The 22,081-nt window shown below is 34.8% G+C and overlaps 1 protein-coding gene across 2 annotated transcripts in view; it reads left to right on the forward strand.

Annotated features, from left to right (window-relative positions):
- Positions 1-22,081, forward strand: part of LOC150106330 (protein regulator of cytokinesis 1-like) — a 253,410-nt gene that overhangs the window by 159,651 nt on the left and 71,678 nt on the right. For both annotated transcript variants that reach the window (XM_090392371.1, XM_090392370.1), the window contains exon 9: positions 21,808-21,954. In XM_090392371.1, coding sequence (XP_090248497.1) covers positions 21,808-21,954 — 147 coding nt within the window. The remainder of the gene's footprint in view (positions 1-21,807; positions 21,955-22,081) is intronic.

A 22,081-nucleotide genomic window follows, 5' to 3' on the forward strand; every position in this document is an offset into this window, starting at 1 on the left:
TAATCCATATGTGGCCTAGTCAAAGCCTATATAGTGGAACCATAACATCCTGACTTCAACATGTTAGTATCCTCTGCATCATTGCCACAATCCATTCTCCTGTCTTCACGATTCCAGCAGTGTATCCCAAAATTTCAGATCCTTATCCACAATCACTCCCAGATCCCTCATCTTCACCACTTCCTCCAAGATACTGCCACCAATCATATACTCTGCATTCATCTTTGCTTCACAAATTCTAAAACTTTACACTTTGAAACATTGAACTGGTAGCTGCAGTCACTTGCCCATTTACTCAGGGCATTCAAGTCCTCTTGCAAAGTCATGACATAAGCTTCATTTCTGATTGTTCTTCCTAACTTTACATCATCTGCAAGCAAGTGAATATCACCATTCATACCACTCCTGATATCATTAACGTACAAATTAAATAGTAATTGCTCCAAAAGAGACTCTTGCAATAAGCCACTGGTAACTTGCATCTTCTGGGATATCAATCTTCCATACACGACTTGCTGATACTCATCAAACAATCCCTTATCCAACATACTAACATATTATCCAACTCTATGCTTTCCAGTTTTAATCACCAACTTATGTGACAATCTATCAAAGGTCTTTGTAAAATCTAAATATACCACTGTGTATGCATAAGCTTTATCCAATACATTGGTCATCTTGTTATAATAAGTAAGCAGATTATTAAAACACAATCTTCCTTTAGTAAACCCATGCTGACCATCAAAGAGAATGCTGCTGTTATTATCAATCCAGTTCTGAATCTTGGTCCTGACTAACTTCTCCTCTATTTTAATCAGGACTGCAGACACACAGATTGGTCTATAATTCGAAGCTTTAATCTTATTACTTTTTTGTCCTACTCTGCCATCTTCCCACCAAAGTATTTTTTATATTATTTTATTTTATATTTTGCCATATGTACTTTTATGAACCTGAATCCCTCTTTCCACTCCTTTGAAACTTAGTCCAGTGCAATACGCCCTACCTATACCACTTTGAAGCTGTCTCCTATAATTTGAAGCTTTAGTCTTATCACCTACCTCTATGAACTGGAATGACTTTATCCTCTTTCCACTCCTTTGGAAATCGGCTCAGTACAATACACCGTACCTACACCACTTTGAAGCTGTTTCCTCAATACCCTCATTGGTCTCTTCTATATGGCCACCAATCCTACAGTGCTCCCCAAACCCAAACACTATTTCATATTATTTCAATATTTCGTATTGCCATATGTTATTCAGATGGCAAAATAATCTTTTTTTTTTACAAAAAAGAAGGTAAGGTTTTAACTTTGCCACTATCCCTTCCAGTGCCAACTTTTATATGGAACTTTTGAGTAATATTCTCTAGATTTCTCTGAATTGAAACCCAGTTTGTCTCAGATAAGTTGATATTTTTTGTTATTTGATCCATCTGTCACCAAACTTTAGACACTTTCCTCAGTCACCTGAACAAAAACACATCACATCTGCTGTATCATTGAAACTAAAAACCAAAATGTTATATGGAAACATTCCTGGATATGCTTATCACATGTCTTTCCTCTGGCAGTCTGTCCTACTATAAGCCCACACATACCAAAGCAATACATGTAAATTCTTACCCCTACCCAACACAAAATTTGGAATCATTAACATCCACAAAAAAAAAACCAAAGCAATAACAATTTGCTCCACTGAGCAAACTCATAACCATGAATTACAAATTATTAACAATGGCTATAACAAAATACTGTCAGCAAAATTCTTCACAAGACAATAAAATAATATAGATTACAGTAAAATGATAGCCATCCATACTTTAAAGGAATAGTAGAGAAAATAAACAGAATGATATGCAAATATAATCTTAATCTCACCTTTAAATCCTCTGCACAATTAAATAACTTAATTAACTCCTGCTCATATTCTCTTGCCTCACCCCCTCTGCCTATCCTAGGGTGTATTATGAATCCATTGCACATGTAACTTGCCTTATATGAGTGAAATACAACATTTAATTCCAATTCAGTAAAAAGAACACTGATACATTATTAATAATTATTTGAAATTAAGCCTTCTGATCGAGCCCCGGGCACTCCACACTGAATTGATTGGAAAGGAACTTGTTCCTTTCATCATGTAAAACTTAGTGTGCAATCAAATTTAGAGAAGCCTATGAAATTGTAATCAATCATTGTAATCTCAGCAATAATGATGGCCTAAACTTATGGACAGAACAACCTCAGGAATATGGATGTCACATTCAACCCCTATAGCTTCTGTTTTCAAGTTCTCCATTTCCATACTCAGGGACTAATCAATAATTTCAGCTGTTATTTCAAATAACTTTTTAGGCACCACTAGTGCTGTTTTTGTTTTTAATTAACTGTTAATGATCTCTAGACATTTAGATAATAGGACACCTTTAATGGAGTTTTTTTTTTTTTTGCTATCATATGCCAGTGGTTGTAATGGTTGACCAAATTAGTGATACTTTGTTATCCCATGTTCATAACTTGATGTGAAGTTTGAAATGTTAATTATCTTTGTTTATATTAGTTATTACTTTAACACTATAAATGTCTTATTAATTTTACCATAATGAATCACAGACACTTTGTTACATTAAAAAACAGAACTCATAAAACCTACTTTTCTGTTTAATGGTGATACTGTCCATTAACAAAGTCATAAATAATTGCAAATACACAAATATAAGCTTCTCCATCTTCACCTACTTAAGGAGAGGTTAACCATGTAGCCATCCCTTTGTCTGATGATAACCTTAGTACATCATTAAGATAATTATAACCATTAACCTTCTCGTGGCAGTCCATAATTTATGGAACTCTTTTTTTTTTTCAGTTTAATAAAGGATAAGCTTTTTTTTTAGTCCTTGGTGTTTCAAATCCTTTGAACTGTGGTTTATCTTGCTTTGGCCATGAAAAATTTGGAGTTACTCATGGTGAGAAACACAGAAAATGCATTACATACTATGATCTAGAATTTAATATTCATCTCACCCACACAGGATTGTAAACTTATCGCACATGTAGCACTTTGGGTGGGGCAGGCTGAGATATTCTGAAAACCTTGCTCTTATAGTCCAAACATGGAACTTTTTTAAACTTTTTTTGGGCTATAAGAGCAAGGTTTTCAGACTATCTTAGTATGTTAGCATACTATATGTAATTTGCATCCACAGGTTTTGAACTTTAATGACTTAAAATGATGTTCTTAATCTGGAAAATCAATTTTGATTAAATGCTTCAGCATTGTGACATGACATTCCAGATATTTGCCTTTTGCCACATTTTTATTTTTAGCCCCCCCCGTGAGGCACCTGTTTGTGGTGAAGTATCCTCCCAGTGATGGTAATGCCCCTTTTCATTCTTTACTGTGTTTTTTATTTTATTCTTCACTCCACTTTTCTAGTATCCTGAGTCTTTTTTGATATCCTGTCTTCTACCATTGGGATCCACCACTTTGTTGCTGTGCAATGCAATTCCATGGACATCTGGAAGGATTGGGGAGGGATCCTAGTAGTATAACACTACTTGGTCTTTGATTTGATAAGATGGGTAGTCCTAGATAGCTGGCCAGAATCAGTCAGCTGTTGGACTTGCCTACAAGGGTTGATGGTGTGTAGTATGTCTTCTTTCCCATAGTCTGGGGAGGGGGGGGTTGAGGAGGACATCAGTAATGTGTGACATAACAAGAATCTGAGAGAGAAGCTGCGGTGTATTTGGGATAGAAGAGAGTATGCAAGAGATGGACTGCATCTGAACAAGGATGGATGTAGGCAACAGGAGAGAGTGTTTTTGTTGGAAGTTTTTCATTTGGTTATACTATAACCAAGGAAACTGGAAAAACTTTCATTTATCTATCTCTAATCCAGAGTATTATAATAATACTCCTTTCGGCAACTTGTATATGAAAATATGACTTCTGCATTACTTCAACCTTTGTATCACCTGGGTATGGCTCCCACTGACGACAAGGATGGATGTAGGCAACAGGAGAGAGTGTTTTTGTTAGAAGTTTTTCATTTGGTTATACTATAACCAAGGAAACTGGAAAAAGTTTCAGTTATCTATCTCTAATCCAGAGTATTATAATAATACTCCTTTTGGCAACTTGTATGTGAAAATATGACTTCTGCATTACTTCAACCTTTGTATCACCTGGGTCTGGCTCCCACTGACGAGACCTCAATAAAGGTCGAAACTGGTCTGGGTGGTGACCCTTTCTATAATGCATAGCAATATACATGTACGCAAGGAGATGTGCTTTGCATTATGGGATACGAAGGCAAGTGATGTGAAGTTATACCACCTTTACCACGAGTTGCCCCAGTCCTGAAAATATACTTCAGGTGCAAACTTTGTTTGCTTACACTTGGATAAAGGATTAAACCAAGTATATAATTTCTTGGGATCTTTAATTTAGAAAGATTGTTTTCTGGGCAAGTGAGAGTGTTAGGGCAGGGAAAGTATAGTTTGCCAGAGTGGATGGTAGTGGAGGAGTGTGGTGGCCTCGTGTGGGAATAGTTGCTTGGGAGATGGGAGAATGTATGGTATATTGCAGAATCAAATGGAGTCTAGTGAGAATAAGTATAGAAATACTGACAATACAGGATGTTTCTCTGTACAAATGTAAGGAGTATCAGAAATAAAGGAAATTAATTGTTGGCATTGATAGTCTGCCTGTCCAAAAAGTATTGGGATCAGTGAAAAATGGTTGATAGAAGATGATGTTCTGAGAGGAATAGAAATAAAAGGGTACAGCATATTTTGGCAGAATAGGAAGGGCAAACACTGGGTGTAGTATTATTTATAAGTGGTTTCTCTTTCACAGTGGAGAATTTAGAGGGAAATGGAACTAATAGTTTTGAGAGCATAAGGTGAAGGTGGGCAGATGGTATAATTAGTGGGATGTTACTATAAACCAGGGAATGCAGAGGGCTTAGCAAAGTACAAAATGAGAAATCGTTATGGGAGATTTTAACTCTTGTAGCACAAAACGGAAAGAGGAAACAGCACGTAGTAATAAGAGAATGGAATTTCTGGAATTCTTAAAGTAAAAATATCTTAGGCAACATGTAGTTGAAGGAACATGAGGTTCAAATGCTTGGATTTGGTCCCAGCATCAGAGGATCTGATTGTAACTGAGATGTTATCCCAGACCTGATTGGAGAAAGTGACCACGTAGTATTGACTTGGAGGATGAATTGACATGCAGAAGTATCAAGGGGAAAAAAGGGATTTATGTGATATTATAAGACAGGTGATTATAATAATGTTAGAAATCAGCCTGTAGAACTTCCATGAATCAAAGAATTGAAAGGGAGAGATATCACAAGTGCATGAGACCTAGTGAAGAAATATTTATCAGTTGCAATGGCAAAATATACACCTCAAGTGAAAAATATAATATATAGGTTTGGTGCAAAGTGAATTCATTTTGATTAATGAAATCAAACAGGAATCACATGAAAAAGTTGTCATGGAAAAAGTATAAAGGAGGGATAGGGGTGCATTTGCATGAGAAATATAAAGACTGAGGCCAGGAAAGTGACTAGCATAGTAAGAAAGACAAAACTGGAATAGAAGAAGAAGAGGTTAGTCCTGCAATCGAAAAACATCTTAAGGAGTTCTTTCCTTATCTGGCCAATAGGAGAAATGATTGTAGAAGAATGACATTGTTAATTACAAATGAGAGTTAAGTGAATAATGCAGAAGACAGTTGAGTTTAATTTTCACTTTATTGGGGTATTTCATTTTGGAAAAGTAGGTTTTATTACTAGAGTTGGGATGGGGTGGGTTCAAGGTTTAGATGTGCATGAGGAGAGTGTGTTTCAAATAAGTACTCTGAAGTTCATAAGGCACTGGGACTGGATAGATTTTCATGTGTTTTAAGAGAATGTGCTAAGGTACTGACAGTTCCATTGACCTGGCTTTTTGATAAGTCTTACTATGGAAAAAAGATGTCCGAAGAATGAAAGGTGTAAGTGTGATGGTAGAATGGAAGTGCCATACTTCAGACCAGTTTGTATTTCTTCTGCAATTGTTAGGATTTTGGAGAAATTAGTAAGAAATCATTACAGCACTCGGCAGATTCTCTGAGGATTCACACAGAAAGTGACAGAATAGCCAACATTAGGATATCAGAACATCAAGGCTACATCCATTTCCATCACTATGACTACTCTGGTTTAGCAGACATGCCACAGGATCAGATGGAAAAATGCCTCTGTACTTCACCAAAGCAGATTTAAATTTGAGAGACTTTTCCTTGAATCTGCTTGTGCTCTCACAAACTATCCTAACTTGAACAACTATAGATACATCGGCCTGCCTCTCATATGGGAACTCATCATCATCAAATTCTTGCCATGTACCCTCAAGGGGAGGTGTACAGGATATGATAGTACTACATGAAAAATTTACATCATTACTATGGGAAACTCATCAACAGAAATCAGCCAAGTACTCTCAACCAAGCCAGTAGGTAGTGTAATTTTATGACTATAAACCTCCCTGTATTTCTCTGTTCTTTCTCAGTTGCTGCCTATAAGTAGTGCCTGTGTGCACATGTTAAGATTCCAATTTAACTTTGGCAAAATATTGGAAATAATTAACCTACACATGATATCAGGACTGTATGGTATTAGTTATAAGGATATGCTGAGGGCATGTAGGCTGCAGAGTTGGTGAATAGAATATGATGTGATATGATTGAGACATTTAAACTGTTGAGAGGTAGTTATAGGGTTCACAATGGGGGGAGGTCTTCTCTATAGTAGAAAAAGAGGAAGGAGCAAGGACAACGGGCCATCTCTGTTGTTGCAATTTTACATCAACACGTTCATTGCCAATCACGTGATATCGCGCGATGCGAGTTCTCACCTGGTGGCCGATCACGCGTTATCGCGTGGACGTCGCTATCAAGTAAAACAAATTTGCCACCACACGAAATTCCAATTTTCAGCTTGGCAATGAATGTGTTAAACTATCTACTTGTATACATCTTTTAATTCTAACTGCTGACACTTAAATGCAGATTTTATATTGTTCCATATAATTTTCCATTTGTCCTTCATAACTAATGTTTTGAACAGCTTTTCTCTTGGTATCTTTTTATATAATTTTCAAGATCTATAAAGTGTGTGTGTATATTATATATATATATGTATGTATATATACACATACTGGGGGGCTCTGCCCTACAGTGCCCAACCCCCCCCCATGTTCCGGACTGGTAGGCTGGTTCTCCTTGAATTCTGATGAGTGTCGAGTCTTCAAAAGGGGGAGGCTCCTCCCCCTGGTGCCTACGCTCCCGAGTTCCCAACTGGTAGGCCAGGTCTCGATGACTCAAAACAGGGTAATCCCCCCCCCCCCTCCCGAGTTCTGGACCGTGGTAGGTTGGTTCTCCTTGAATTCTGATGACTCGAAAGGGGGTTTTGGCATCTATGGCTCCGGAACTCTGGGGTTGGAGAACTGGTAGGCCGGTTCTCCTTGAATTCTGATTACTCAAAATGGTCCCCCCCCCCCCCCCCCCAAAGTTCTGGACTGGTAGGCCGGTTCTCCTTGAATTCTGATAACTTGAATTTTGAAAAACTCGAAAGGGGCAGTTCTGTCCCCCCTGGCGCCTATGTTACCCCCCCCCCCCCAAGTTCCGAACTAGTAGGCCGGTTCTCCTTGAATTCTGATGACTCGAATTTTGAAGACTTGACACTCAGGGTAGCCCCTGAGTTTCAAAACGTTTCAAATAACTTGACAAAAAAACATGACACAAAAACGTTACATAAAAAGGCTTATCATTTTAATATATATAGGGTAGATATATATATCCTTGTTATATTCTCATAATTTCTCAAATATTTTTCTTGAAGTGAAAATATAATCCTGATAGTCCCTCTATTTGGCCAATCCAGGTCGGTCGTTCTTTCATAAATTTTTCTTCTACAGTTTTTCTTAGCTTCTTTTCAACCATCTGTGTAAAACACTCAGTTGAAAGTTCCTCTTTAATTCATACATTGTGTTATTTTTCTTTTTATGGATGGGTAGTATGAGCACTCGAATTCAGCCATCTTGATTTGCCCTTCTGAATTACACAATGCAGCAGCTGTAAAACCATATTTTAGCATTTCTGGTTGAATGCTCGAGCTACCTTTCCACATGCCAGGATTCTGACTGATTCTTCTACATCAAGTATTGATATGTACTTCTGATTGCATTTTTCTGGAATATTTTCTACCACTGTTCTGCACTTCTAATTTCCATTAATGATCTTTCAAATTAATTACTTTAGCCATCTTAGTATCTTCAGTTTTAATGTTAACTTGATCATCTGTTCTTGTTTCCAGTTGAATTTTTTTCTCCATTTCTAAGCTTTTCAGTAGCCTTCAGAACACTATCTTCTGATATTTACCTTCAGTATTCTTCCCATGACTTTCTTATATTTTCATTTTTCAATTTGTAAAACATATATATATTTTTCTCCATGTTCTCTCAGAGCACGTGGAATTTACTAGGAACTTTTGATATGCATTCTTCTTTTTCAAGACTGCTTCTTTAATTTTCTTAGTTCCTCGTGGAGAATTCTAATATTTCTCTTCTTGCAAATAACTTCACCACCCCCCTACAGCTCAGTCATTCAGTGTTTTTTTAGAATCTGAAACCGATTCACCAAAGTTATTTTTAAACCCTTACATTTTTTCGTGAATAATATTTGTATTTTGATTCGACACCTCATCTCTTAAAGCTGCTCAACTTTGGTTATTTTTAAAACTTTGTTACAAATTTTTTATTTGCTACTTTGTTACATATTTTTCTTTTCAATAAGAAATTAATTTTATCCTACTCAAAATTAAATGGTGATCACTTCTTATTTCATATCCTCTGTATATTCTTCCTGAACCAGAATGAAAATATTACTATCCACATAATATCAAGACCTTTGATAATTCTTGTATTCTTGAGAGAAGACACAAGAATTATCAAAACCTTCGGTAATTCTTGTGTCTTCTCTCCATTCAAATTTGGATATATCTTTGTTAGGAACATAGTATTGGTTATGACTAGTACATGTACTGGACCAAAATCCAACATGTTATTATTAATAACTTTGTTCTATTCTTCAAATTTTCTCAAAACATTACAAGTCATTTTTCATACCATGTGAACCTGTGCACTTTATGTTGGAATAGAGTGTCAGTAATGACTAGTGTTCATGTCTTGAACAGAAATCTTTTAGTTACTTTATCATTATTATTGGATTTGCACTTTTTCTCAAGATTTTCCCTAAATATTTCTGTAATCTGATATTCATTTCATATTCTGCTATTTAGATCTCCAACAAGAATCTGTATCACAGAATAATAAATTCAGTGAGCTTTGCTGTACATATTACAAACTAGACTTCACTTCAATATTAGGTAAGTATGTCATCATCAAATTCCTGATATGTACCCATCAAAATACATCATCAAATTCCTGATGGTGTACAGGATATGATAGTACTTCATGAAAAACTTACACCATTACTAACTTCGTATCTACAATTTTCTTCCAAATCAATCTGTTACCTGTCAAGACTTCAACATTATCAGATTTTATATTTCTATCGTCTAAGGCACTTTTTACTGTATCAATCCACCTTTATCTTGGTCTTCCTCTGGGTCTTTTTCCTGCCGTGGCAAAGAAACACTTGTTTTGCTAATCTTTCCTCTCTAATTTTGTTTAAGTGACCATACCACCTGAGATTAGTTCTGCTAATACATTCCTGGATGCTAACAGTATTAAATTCTTTCCTAATATCCTCGTTTTTAATATATTGCCACTGATGCCATCTGTTCGCTCCTCTAATTTTTCTCAGGACTCATATCTGTGGTCTCTAGTATTTGGTCAAGTGTTTTATTTCTAACCCAGCTCTCAGATCCATAATTAGTGTTAAAATTGGTTCGAACACTGTCTTGTATACAGCTAATTTAGTGTTTTGACTAAGTTCTCTCTTATTCCATATAAATTTATTCAGTTGACTTCCTACCATACCAGCTTTATTGATTCTGTTGTCTATTTCCATATTTAATTTACCATCTTCACTAAAAATTGTACCTAATTAGCTCAAATGTTTTACTTGTTCTATAGGTTCTCCATTCAGAATGCAGTTGATATTTTCAATGCTTCTGCCTATTTTCATTGTCTTTGTCTTGTTATTGCTGACCTTCATACCAAATCTATTACAAGAGTTATTCAATTTAGTCAGGGAATCTTGCAGACTTGTAGGAGATTTATTTAAAAGTATAACATCATCTGCATAGAGTAAAGAACTAAGATTAACATCTCCAATTTTGATATCAGGGTTTATACCACTTTCCTTCATAATGTGATCCATATAGATAATAAATAACAGAGGGGATAATGTACATCCTTATCTGACACCAGATTTAACATTAAACCATCTTCCTGTACTTCAATTCTAACTGCTGACTTTCAACTCAAATAAAGACTAAGTATTGCTTGATATAATGCTCCATTTACACCATACAACTGTAGCACTTTGAACAGCTTCTCTCTTAGCACCCTGCCTTTTCTCATGTGCTCTTTTCTCTGAATTTTCTCAAAATATTTTTGTATGTCTGACAATCATTTCCTACTCTGCTATTGAGATCCCCAACAAGGACCAATTTTTCCTTTTTCATTGTGCCATTGCTTTTTCTAAAGCCTCAAAAAATTATGTACTTTTACCTTAGTATAGTTTTGAACTCAAAATACAAGGCTAATCTTCTTCTTGAACGGCAAGCTATATCAAGTAGAGTTATGTGGGCAAATATCAGAATTCCTCATTCTGATATTTGCCCACATAACTACTTGATATTGCTTGCCTTGCTGTTCAAGAAGAAGATTAGCCTCGTATTTTGTGTTCAATACTATAGCTGCACCTTCTTTTTCTTGAATATAACATTTTGCATTTATTGTTAAGAAAAACTCACAAGATTTTGTCTTCTTTGTTTCAGTTACCCCTATTATGTCAATATGGTACTTATCCAGTTCCTCAGCTAGCTCCATTTCTTTGCCATTCAGGCTTGTTATGTTGATTGTACCGATCTTGAACTCTGTGTCGAGTCGGGATGTGTTTTATGATTTGGATTTGTTGCAGTAGCTGACTTTTTGGCGTTTGCCCTGGCGAAAGCAACGGGGGGGGGGCCTTGTTTAACTGAGTGACGCCTCAGCTGGCATGAAATTCTGATATGTTGTACCATCATTTCATATTTTGGTTTAAGCCAAAATATGAAATACTTTTTAACAAGTAAAAGATTTTTTACTTGGTTAAAAAGTGAATTACAAGAAATTACATTCTTTTTTTGATCATTTACCCAGGTGCGAGCCATCTACATGACTAGGCTTATGATCAAAACAAGAATGTAATTTCTTGTAATTCATTTTTTACCAAGTAAAAATCTTTCCACTTTCATTGTTTTAAAGATATCATGAGCAACCACTTTAGTTTCTACATACTTTTCCACAGTATTTTTTAAAAGGTCATACACAAGAAAACCCCTTCCCTACTGTTTATTAGTAGTTGTGACCAGGAATCCAAAAATGCCACAAATTTAGTGATCACAAAAAATGTTACTCATCTGAAGTATGAATTGTGGTATAAGGTTAATAGAATCTAAAACAGCTAGTTCAAATTATATTCAATAATTTGTAAGATCTGACACATCTCTTAAATTTTGCCACTCATCCATTGTCTTTTTTCCCCCAGCATGTTACATGCTTAGGGTTATCATTTTTTGTGCACCAATCTTGGACATAATTTTCTGACAAAAAAAAACAAAAAAACTTCAACTGTCAGTTTCAGTTCTGTTCATTCCTTAGATTTTTTTTTTTTTTTTTTCTCTCCAGTTAATACATATGTTTTCAAGTATTAAATTTCTTCGAATAACTTGTCTGATAACTCCATCATCATTAGAATATTCTCTTGCAAAAAATTAACATCTCTTCTGCATCTTTGCAGTCAACTGCACTTATTATTGTAACTTGTCTGAAATTGTTTAGCTCATTGAACTGCCTTCTCCATAGTTAGAAATTACAAATAGGTATAGAATTTACCAAATTTTTCAACAAACCATTCCTTCCATGTTGCTGTTGTTTAGTTTTATTTAGCAAAGTTAAGGTTGGTGGAACAAATTTGCAAGAATTTTTCCCTTTTCAATTATTTAAAGATCAAATCATGGTGTAGTTGATAGAAGAGTTAATTGGCAAAGTGAATACAAGAGAAAACATTAAGTAACATTGTTAGTAACCTATATTCTCCTTTTGAAATAATATTGTTGCAAATAAGTGATGGTGACTTAATTCAAAGGATGAATTATATTTGTATGAAAAACACCATAATCGTAATCACTGCTTCTGCCTGCCAACAAAAACATATGAAGTGTTTCAGTTTTTATGAGATTTAAAAAAAAAAAAAAAAAAAACTGGCCAACCTTTTAAAAAATGGGACTGTTTTCAAAATCCAGACTTTTTCCTGGAAATTACTAATGTGGGAGTATTAGAATCTGGAATGTCCTTATACATGCTACTTCTGTTTCACTGCTGGTCTCTGATGACAAGAACTGTTTATTTCACTCTCTCTCTCTCTCTCAAAATATACATCTGAATTTTGGAGAATTGTGTAAACAAATGCCTCCTCCAAATTTTATCTATGCATCCCATATAATGGACGAAATTTTTCTCATTTGAAACATCTGTAGAAGCATCTTGAAGAAGACCTGCTACTGAGGTCTTTGATTTCCTTAACTATTTTTTTGTTTGACAACAGCAGCAGTAGCTGATACAAATTCTTTGCATTTTTGTCATTTCGATACTTGTTTTACTACTGGGCCTGTAAAGTTTTTGAAGTCAGTAAATGGTTTATTAAATTGAGCTTTATAATAGGATTTATTAAAAAGGCACTTCAAGTTTTCTGACCTTTTTTTTAGAGTTCATCTGTCTTTGGAAAGCAGCATGTTTCCCAGTGAATTCTGGTGAATCTGTCACAGCATTTTTGTGAAAATTGAACTAAAGGTCTTGAAAACCTTGTAGTAATCTAAGAGTTTCTGTCAGCAGTCCTGGAATATTTTAAATACGTTACAGAATGAAACTTCATCTTCTTAACACAATCCATTGAATACTTTATCTTGAAAGCACAATTTGATTGCTTCCTGCTCCCAACAGGTATAGAGTAGGAACTGTTTGTGCAAGTGAATTATTTAAGGGAGTGACAATTGAGATTGCAAGAACTTTTACCATTGCAACACACAGAAATTGTAGCTAACTTAAAGTAAATGTAGTTTGCTATCACTTAGCAAATTTATACAGATCACACGAATAGTTTATCATGGTTGGAAATGGCGAATTTCTTTTATAACAGCATGGTACCTGTTGAGTGTTCAGGACTATTTGGTAGTTTGTAATGATATTTGCTGTAGAACTTTGCTCATTAAAATTTTTTTTTTTTTACTAGAATGAAGAAATATGTTTGCAGGTTAGCCTACTGGCTGTGCATTTTGCAACCATATGCCTGGGGAAGGAGTGTCCTAGGTTTGGTTCCCATCGGTGACGTGAGGAGCTGAAGGATCTTCCTCAGCCATAGCCAAGTTAGCCGGTCTTGGGCATGGACAGTAGGGTTTTTTCTCCAGTTTATCCTGGGGTTTTTCATCCCTCAAAGCAGGCAAACTGGCTTTGAGAACTCAACACTACAGGACATAGGATAAACCGGTGCATAGGGCTTGACCACCTTATCCTGTGAACACTTTGAGGTCCAATGATGAATAGACCCTCGACACCACAAGGTAAAAGAGGGTATAAAGAAAATGAGATGAAGAAATATGAATATATATTTTTTTTAATTCATCAAATACAAATATTAGCATGCATTTCTATAAAAACATAATTGCGTTGTTAATATTTGTAGCATTTAAAAGTATACATTAGCAATGTTTATTTGAGGATTTGAATCTTCACTAAAATAAATAAGAAGTTTAGAAGTTGTCCTTTTAGAAGGTTGTGCACTTCTAAAAGGACAACATTTTTTTAATTTACAATAATTTTTTCATACAAAAAATTAAAAGGCAAAACTTTTCCTGAGTGGAATATAAATTATTTCTTTCCTTCATTGTTACAGTGTTTACTTTTTTATGGAAAGATTATGTGATTACCACCATGTTTAAATTATAAAATTTGACAATCTTAATTTTTCCCTTTTAAAATTAATTACATTGATTTTATGTTATTGTTCAAAGTTCCCATAAGAAATATAACATAACATACTGATTTTATAACAGGAATTATATGCACATAATTTCTGGGTGCATGCACTTCTTTATGGCACAGTCCCACCATGAAATTGTGAAATGAAGACAAGTATAAAAATAGCTCTTATTTATTTCTTGTTAAAAGTTTATTTTATTGGTCCTTTACTAAGCCCTCACACATTATGTGAACATGCATGAGAAATTAGCAGTAGAGAACTATTTAGATTTTGACTAAACAAAGGTGTGCTTTTAGTAACTTAGTAACTTCTATGTTTCCATCATCTCTCTTCCTTTCAACTGAATTTGTAACTCAAACACCTTCAATGTATTCTCAATGGGAGTATTTCACAGATTTGTCACCATCTAGTTCACTTACCTCTGATCCTCTCTGCCACATCCTAAAATCTCAAACTCACATGACCAGATCCATGAGCAGTAGTCTAGATATGGCTGCATTGAAGATTTATAAAGAGAAATAACTTTATTGCTGTTTGTTAGTGTGTTCAGTAGTCAAGTGATCCTTGAAGCTCTTGCAGTATGCCTTCTGAACATCAGCTTGCTCTACCATCATTCCATATCCCCAGCCTCACCTGTGAACCAGCTGTATTGTACTATCACCCTATCTAGTTTTTTCATCTGAAGAGAACTGAATATTTTCCCTCAAACCATTTCTCATATTATATTGCTGATATGGGGGGGTGGGGTGCAGGACAATATGTTACTATAAAGCTAACATTATTGTTAGCTACCTTTATTCAGATCTGTTGTTTGTCAGGAGTTGAGCATCGTCAGTTCTTAGATTTTGGTCTTCTGAAACACTCATAACTGCATCAAAAACATTTTTACTAACTAGCCTTTAATCTTGCATTCTGTTAAAATGACCATACCTCTTTGGATTAGCTTTTTTCACACATTCTTGAATGCTAACAATGTCAAGTTTCTTAATATTTTCATTTTTAATGTGATGCTACAATTGATACCATATGTTCACTTCCCTAAATTTTCTCAAACTCATCTCTGCTGTCTAATGTTTCTGATCAACTGCTTTATTTCTAACCTTGCAATCTAGTCCATATGTGAACATTCATGTGAATGCTGCCTTGTGTACAGCTAGTTTACTGTTTCGACTAATTTCTTTCTTATTTTATATAAATTTATTCAACTAATGCCATCCATCACTCCGTTATGCATTTCCATATTTAATTTGCCACTATAACTAAAAAGAGCAAAAATATTTTACATGTTCTATAGATTCTCCATGGAGAATACAGTACCTATTTTTGTGTTTCAGGTCCTTTTATTTCTCATTTTCATACCAAACTGGTTATAACAGATGCAATCTAGTCAAAAATGCCTGAAAACCCCCTCACTGGATTTATCATTTTTCACTTCTCCAGCATTGGACTCTTTCATTTTGGGTTTGAGGCACTACTAACTATATCACTCCACCTAGATCCTTTTTTCCTCCTGTTCTGTTTAAGTAACCATACTACCTTAGATAGTTCTGCTCACACATTTGTTTAGGACTTTAATGCTAAGAATGTCAGATTTCTAATATCTATATTCTGAATTTGATTGTACTATTTGTTCAGTCTGCAAATTTTTCTCAGAACTCGCACATCTGTGACACCTGTTTTATGTTATTCCTTTTAACACCAAACTGTCAGTATACTTGATATACTGGTTTAATATTTTGGCTAAATTCTACTTAATCCTTTTGAATAGCTTTAAGTTGGTTTCCCATCATACCAGTTTTGCATGTTCTGTTGTCTTTCCATATTTAGTGATATGGACACATTTACAAATGAGGAGTTAAACAATGAAACTTATACGTACCTATGGTCCCACAGAAGGAATGTTCATCATGAAAATTATGGAAACTACCGTGTCAGAGTAAAACTTTAGTTTAATATAAACCAAAATAAACACTGCATTTTGACCTTCACGTTAAGGTCATCATCTGGAGTATACACATATATACAAAGAGACAAGCTGCACTACAATCTACATGGCATGCTGAAGTTACTGACCAGCTGTTACAACTATTGGCTTGACCTCTCGTGGAAAAAACAAACAAACTTACTACATCAAAGCTAGAGTCCCATTATTATCTATTAGGTTACAAAAAATAAATTAAGCTGGAGAGCAACATGTTTATAAAAAAAAAGGAAAAAAATTAATAAAATAAATATGCGTATAAATTACTGCCAACTGCTGTGGATAGTGGCCGATAAAAGCCGAAAAATTGCTTAGAGTCCTAAAGTCAGGGTTTGCTGGAAACTAAGTGGGCTGAATTTGTGCCATCTAAATTCTTGGGATTTTTATGCCACCATTATTATTAAGACTGGGGTGGTTAATCAAAATTTCACAGGTTTCTTTAAATTTCCGTTCATACCAAGTTTTTGTATGATCTAATGAGCAAGTACTTTTCAAATCAATTTGGTGTGGGGTGTTAAGAGTGTGATCTGAGAGGCCTGCTTCATCAAAATTGTTAAATTTAATGTGTTGTTGGTGCTCTTTTTTTATGGATAGGGATTGTATGTCCAGTTTCCTTAATATAAGGTAAGTTACAGGTGCAATCGATGCAATAAACTCCAGGATGTGCCAGTTGGGGGAGAGGATCCTTGAGGAGTTGAATATGTTTTTTAATTTTAAAGGTGGTTTAAAAGTGGCATTAAGATTATAATGGTGTAGGATTCTATTAATTTTTCCTGATAACCCATTAATGTATGGGATAGCTATGGTTTTACTGTAATCTATATTATTTTTGATGAAGTTTTATGAAGAACTTCATTAATATTTTTGCTATAGACATTATTTATAAATGTGTTGCTCATAATTTTTAATTCTTGTTTGAGAGCTTGTTCATTAGAGCGAATTGTTATAGCTCTGTGTTTTAAGGGTGTTAATGGCTCCAAATTTTTGTGAAGGGTGCTGATATGAGTTAGCATTTATATATTGGCCGATATGTGTAGGTTTGCGGTAAACATTGAAGGATAGACAGCCTGGGGGAAGATGTGACTAGTGGGGGGGGGGGTTCCCCGAATGCAATGCTAACTCAGAGGAGATTCATTTACCATATATAATTATAGTTTTTGAAATGCTTTCCTCTTGACACCTTGTTATTTACCTTTTTCCAGATCTGTAAAATGTATATACAGATCTTATTTCCAATGATTTTTCAACTATCTGTCTTAAAATGAAAATCTGATCCCAATAACTTCTGATTGCCCTGAATCTAACTTGTTCTTCAAGTTTCTCTTAGCATCTTCCTAGTATTCTTGCATAAAATCTTATCTGAAACACTAGGGAAGTGCCTCTAAGTCTCACATTGTTTTATTACTCTGCTTCTTCTTAATATGGACATAGTTTCACTGTCCAGTTCCTCATTTTGAAACATGTCCATATCACTCTATTGCCTGACAATCAGAAAGTTTCCTACCAATCTTGTTTAGTATTGAATGTTATAGCCTATTTCTTTTTCCTGATCACCATTTGTCTGAATATAACATTTATTTTATTATTATTTTTGAAGTTTTTAATGACTAAAAAACAGAGCATTAATAAGGTTTTTTTATTAATTAGTTTGAAACTTATACCAACTAATTTTTCTCAACCCCTCTTCTACCCCCCCCCCCCCCCAAAAAAAGCTGGTGGCTTCTTCAGGATTTATTAGGCACAAAAAAGATATAAAAATAGATAAATTTTCCAAACCTTGAAAAAATCATTATGAAAGAGAATAAATAAATTCATCCTAAACATGAATGTAAAGTCACATGGCCCTAATATAAGTTCATGCTTTCTGTTGAAAGATCCATGTAAATAGATAACTGTAACAGATTCTTTTAGGAGTTTATCTTATCAGCCAGAATGAAATGCAAATGAATGCATAAGTAATCTAATTTACTAATGGTAATCTAGTGTGATGAATATGTTTGTGGACAAGGACTAAATAAACTTCATTATAAATTTGTTCTAAGAATTTGAAACACAGAAATGTCTTGCTGACAAATTGCTTAATTTTCCTAAAGAGATGCAGGTGTAATAATGTAATTCCAAAGTTTCTGTTCATTAAGAGCATATGTTTTCAGGCAGGGCAAAAGGAATTTATCATAAGGCAAATTGGTTGGGGCTTGCATTCAGAAATGGGTTGACAGTGAATCTCTACTTTGCAATTAACAACATGGGTTTACTAAGGGAAGGTCATGTTTTAGCAACTTGCTCACATTCTATAACAATGTTACCATTGAACTAGACAAGGGTAATGGATACACCATGATACTTTTGGATTTTGCTAAGGCTTTTGTCAGAATACAGCATGGTAGACTGTTGCATAAATTGGAGAAAATGGGGTTGGGTTATAGAATATTAGCATGGATAAGAGGATGGCTGACTGACAGATATCAAAAAGTGGTATACGGGGGATCTGACTCTGCAAAGTTTAAGGTAACAAGTGGTGTACCACAAGGATCAGTGCTTGGTCCACTGTTATTCAATCTGTACATTAATGATATTGAGAAGGATTTGACAAGTGATATACAGTTATTTGCTGATGATGCAAAGATAAGTAGGGTAATCAGGAATGCGTCTGATGTGCAGTACTTGAAGAATGATTTGAATAGGCTGGAATTGTGGGCAAGGGAAAATGGGTGTCAGTTCAATGTCAGTAAATGTAAAGTCATTCACTTCGTCGTAATTAAATATCCAATGTTGTATTATATTGGTGGGATTATGCTAGAAGAAACTGATGAGGCTAGGGGATCTTGGATGGTTAATAGATATGAAACTGAAATTCAGGGGGGGCATGTGGCAAAGATTGCAAATACAACTCAAAAGATAATTGCAATGCTGAAACGAACGTTCACATGTAAAGATAAGGATGTATTTTGCCTCTTTACAAGGCCTTGATAGGACCTCACTTGGACTATTGTGCACAGGTCTGGCCTCCTGGTTTCCATTATGATTCTGATATATTGGAGAGAGTACAAGGGAGAGTGTTAAAAATGATATCAGGATTGTGAAATACTGATTATGAAGACCGATTGAGAATTTGTAGACTGAGACTAGCAAACAGAAGAAAGAGGGGTGATATGATTGACACTTACAAATTTCTGAAAGGGTCATACAGGATTTTAATTGTTGGAATTCTTCAATTTATGGAGGGTGGGGAAAGGACAAAAGGGCATTCTTGGAAGCTGAAAATGAAGGCCGCTAAGAAGGGGGTGAGGGCTAGATTTTTCTCTCATAGGATGGTGCTTGATTGGAATGGATTGACATGGGATGTGGGTGCAAGCAGTATGAATGAATATGATATCTGGTGTGTGTGTAGTATATGGCCTCCCTCAATGAGTCTCTGAATTCCTGGAGGTCTCTCTTAATAATAATAATATTCTCTCACCTGTTGATAATACCTAGATCTCAGACAAGACTGGATTTCTTGTCTTGAGTTGACCTATACCACATTTCTGTTTCTTGCAGAAACATATCATATCCCTAGTTTCATCAGCTTTTCAGGGAAAAGAAAAAAAAGTCATTTTGGAGTGATGTATTAAACTTGCTTAAAAAGTTTTGTCTGCTTAATCAGTAACTTCTCTTGCTCACAAACACTTTTTGCCTGACTTTCATGTAGGAGGTATTTTCATGGACAATGCTTAATTGAACTGGTCATTATTGTTCCTCTTGTTTGAACAACATTCATGTTTAGTTAATTTTCAAACTTGCAATACTAATTTATCCTCACTGTTTTCCATAAGGGCTATGATTTTCAACTGTTAAAGAAACACCCATTTCTTCTTCATCCTTAGACTGCACGTACAGTATTATCATGTTATAGAATTTGTTACAACTTTTATATGTGAGCTTAGTAATTTAAATAATTTTTTTTCTTTCAAATTGTTATTCAGCTAAAATTGAAAATGAAAGGCTTCATTTAAATTATCCTCTTTATTTAAACAAGTATTGATATTATATTTTCGATTTCAGTTATTTTAAATAATTATACAGAATGAACTTGATTGATATACAAGAATACACTGAAGTTTGACTGCAGATTATATTATTTTTTTTCAGTTTGGGGTTATACCATATTCATTGATGATAAATATAGTTATTTTATTTGTAAGTTTATTTCTAATCTTTACTTACCATTTCTCAATTTAGAAAATTTCCTCTACTTGACTTTTGGCAAAATTTTTACTGAAATCTTAAATTAAGGGGATATTAAATCCTGCATAGTTTTAAAACCGAATAAGAAACTCAAAGATCGGAATCAGAGAGTTTCTTGCCGATTATAGTAAACTATAAAGTATCGGCGACACTAGCATTAGCCAATGCAAGTGATCCTAGTATGTAGTACAATATCGGGCAACTCGGTGCAAAGGTGGAGGAAGAAGTTCAGATCGCTATTCTTAGGTATTTTCCATAATGTAAAAACACTTTCCTAGGAAATGTATGCTGTTATTACATTATGGAGGGAGGTCACTACCCAGACCGGTTTCAGCCTTTTTTTGAGGCTTCATCAGTGAGTAGCTAGACCTAATACCAAAGTGTATAGCGAAAAGAACTTATGTACTCTGCGAACGAGTTTTCCAAACAGGTGCAACCATAAAGTTACTTAAGTATAAAGAGCTAATAAGCTTCATTTCGGCAATGAAAACATTACTTAAATTAAGGGGATATTAAATCCCGCATAGTTTTAAAACCGAATAAGAAACTCAAAGATCGGAATCAGAGAGTTTCTTGCCGATTGTAGTAAACTATAAAGTATCGGCGACACTAGTGTTAGCCAATGCAAGTGATCCTAGTACGTAGTACAATATCGGGCAACTCGTTGCAAAGGTGGAGGAAGAAGTTCAGATCGCTATTCTTAGGTATTTTCCATAATGTAAAAACACATTTCCTACGAAATGTATGCTGTTATTACATATACTTAAGTAACTTTATGGTTGCACCTGTTTGGAAAACTCGTTCGCAGAGTACATAAGTTCTTTTCGCTATACACTTTGGTATTAGGTATAGCTACTCACTGATGAAGCCTCAAAAAAGGCTGAAACCGGTCTGGGTAGTGACCTCCCTCCATAATGTAATAACAGCATACATTTCCTAGGAAATGTGTTTTTACATTATGGAAAATACCTAAGAATAGCGATCTGAACTTCTTCCTCCACCTTTGCAACGAGTTGCCCGATATTGTACTACGTACTAGGATCACTTGCATTGGCTTACGCTAGTGTCGCCGATACTTTATAGTTTACTATAATCGGCAAGAAACTCTCTGATTCCGATCTTTGAGTTTCTTATTCGGTTTTAAAACTATGCGGGATTTAATATCCCCTTAATTTAAGTAATGTTTTCGTTGCCGAAATGAAGCTTATTAGCTCTTTATATTTAAGTAACTTTATGTTTAATTCATATTGAACTAAAATGATTCTAGCACTCTTTCCTTGAATTACTGATACATCATTAATTTCTGTATTTATTTATTTTTCCTCTCCTCAGTTAGAAAAAGAACTTACAGATGACATTGCTGACTGGGAATTCAGAAATGGACAGAAATTCTTAATTAATGGCTGTGGTTTCCAACAGTATGTTGAACATCAGTGGGAAAAACATAGGCAAGATAAAGAAAATGAGAAAATAGAACGTGTAAAAATCATGATATCATTTTTTAAATTTAATCTTAAGAACCTCTTACATTAATAAATTTTAATGTACACCTAAACCTCTTTTTTACGCGATAGATATGTTCCTAAAAATTTCGCGTAAAAAGAAC

Source organism: Typopeltis vanoorti, chromosome 5 (assembly GCF_054136105.1).
Source record: "Typopeltis vanoorti isolate ZY-2024b chromosome 5, IOZ_Tvanoo_1.0, whole genome shotgun sequence".
Classification (NCBI taxonomy): domain Eukaryota; kingdom Metazoa; phylum Arthropoda; class Arachnida; order Uropygi; family Thelyphonidae; genus Typopeltis; species Typopeltis vanoorti.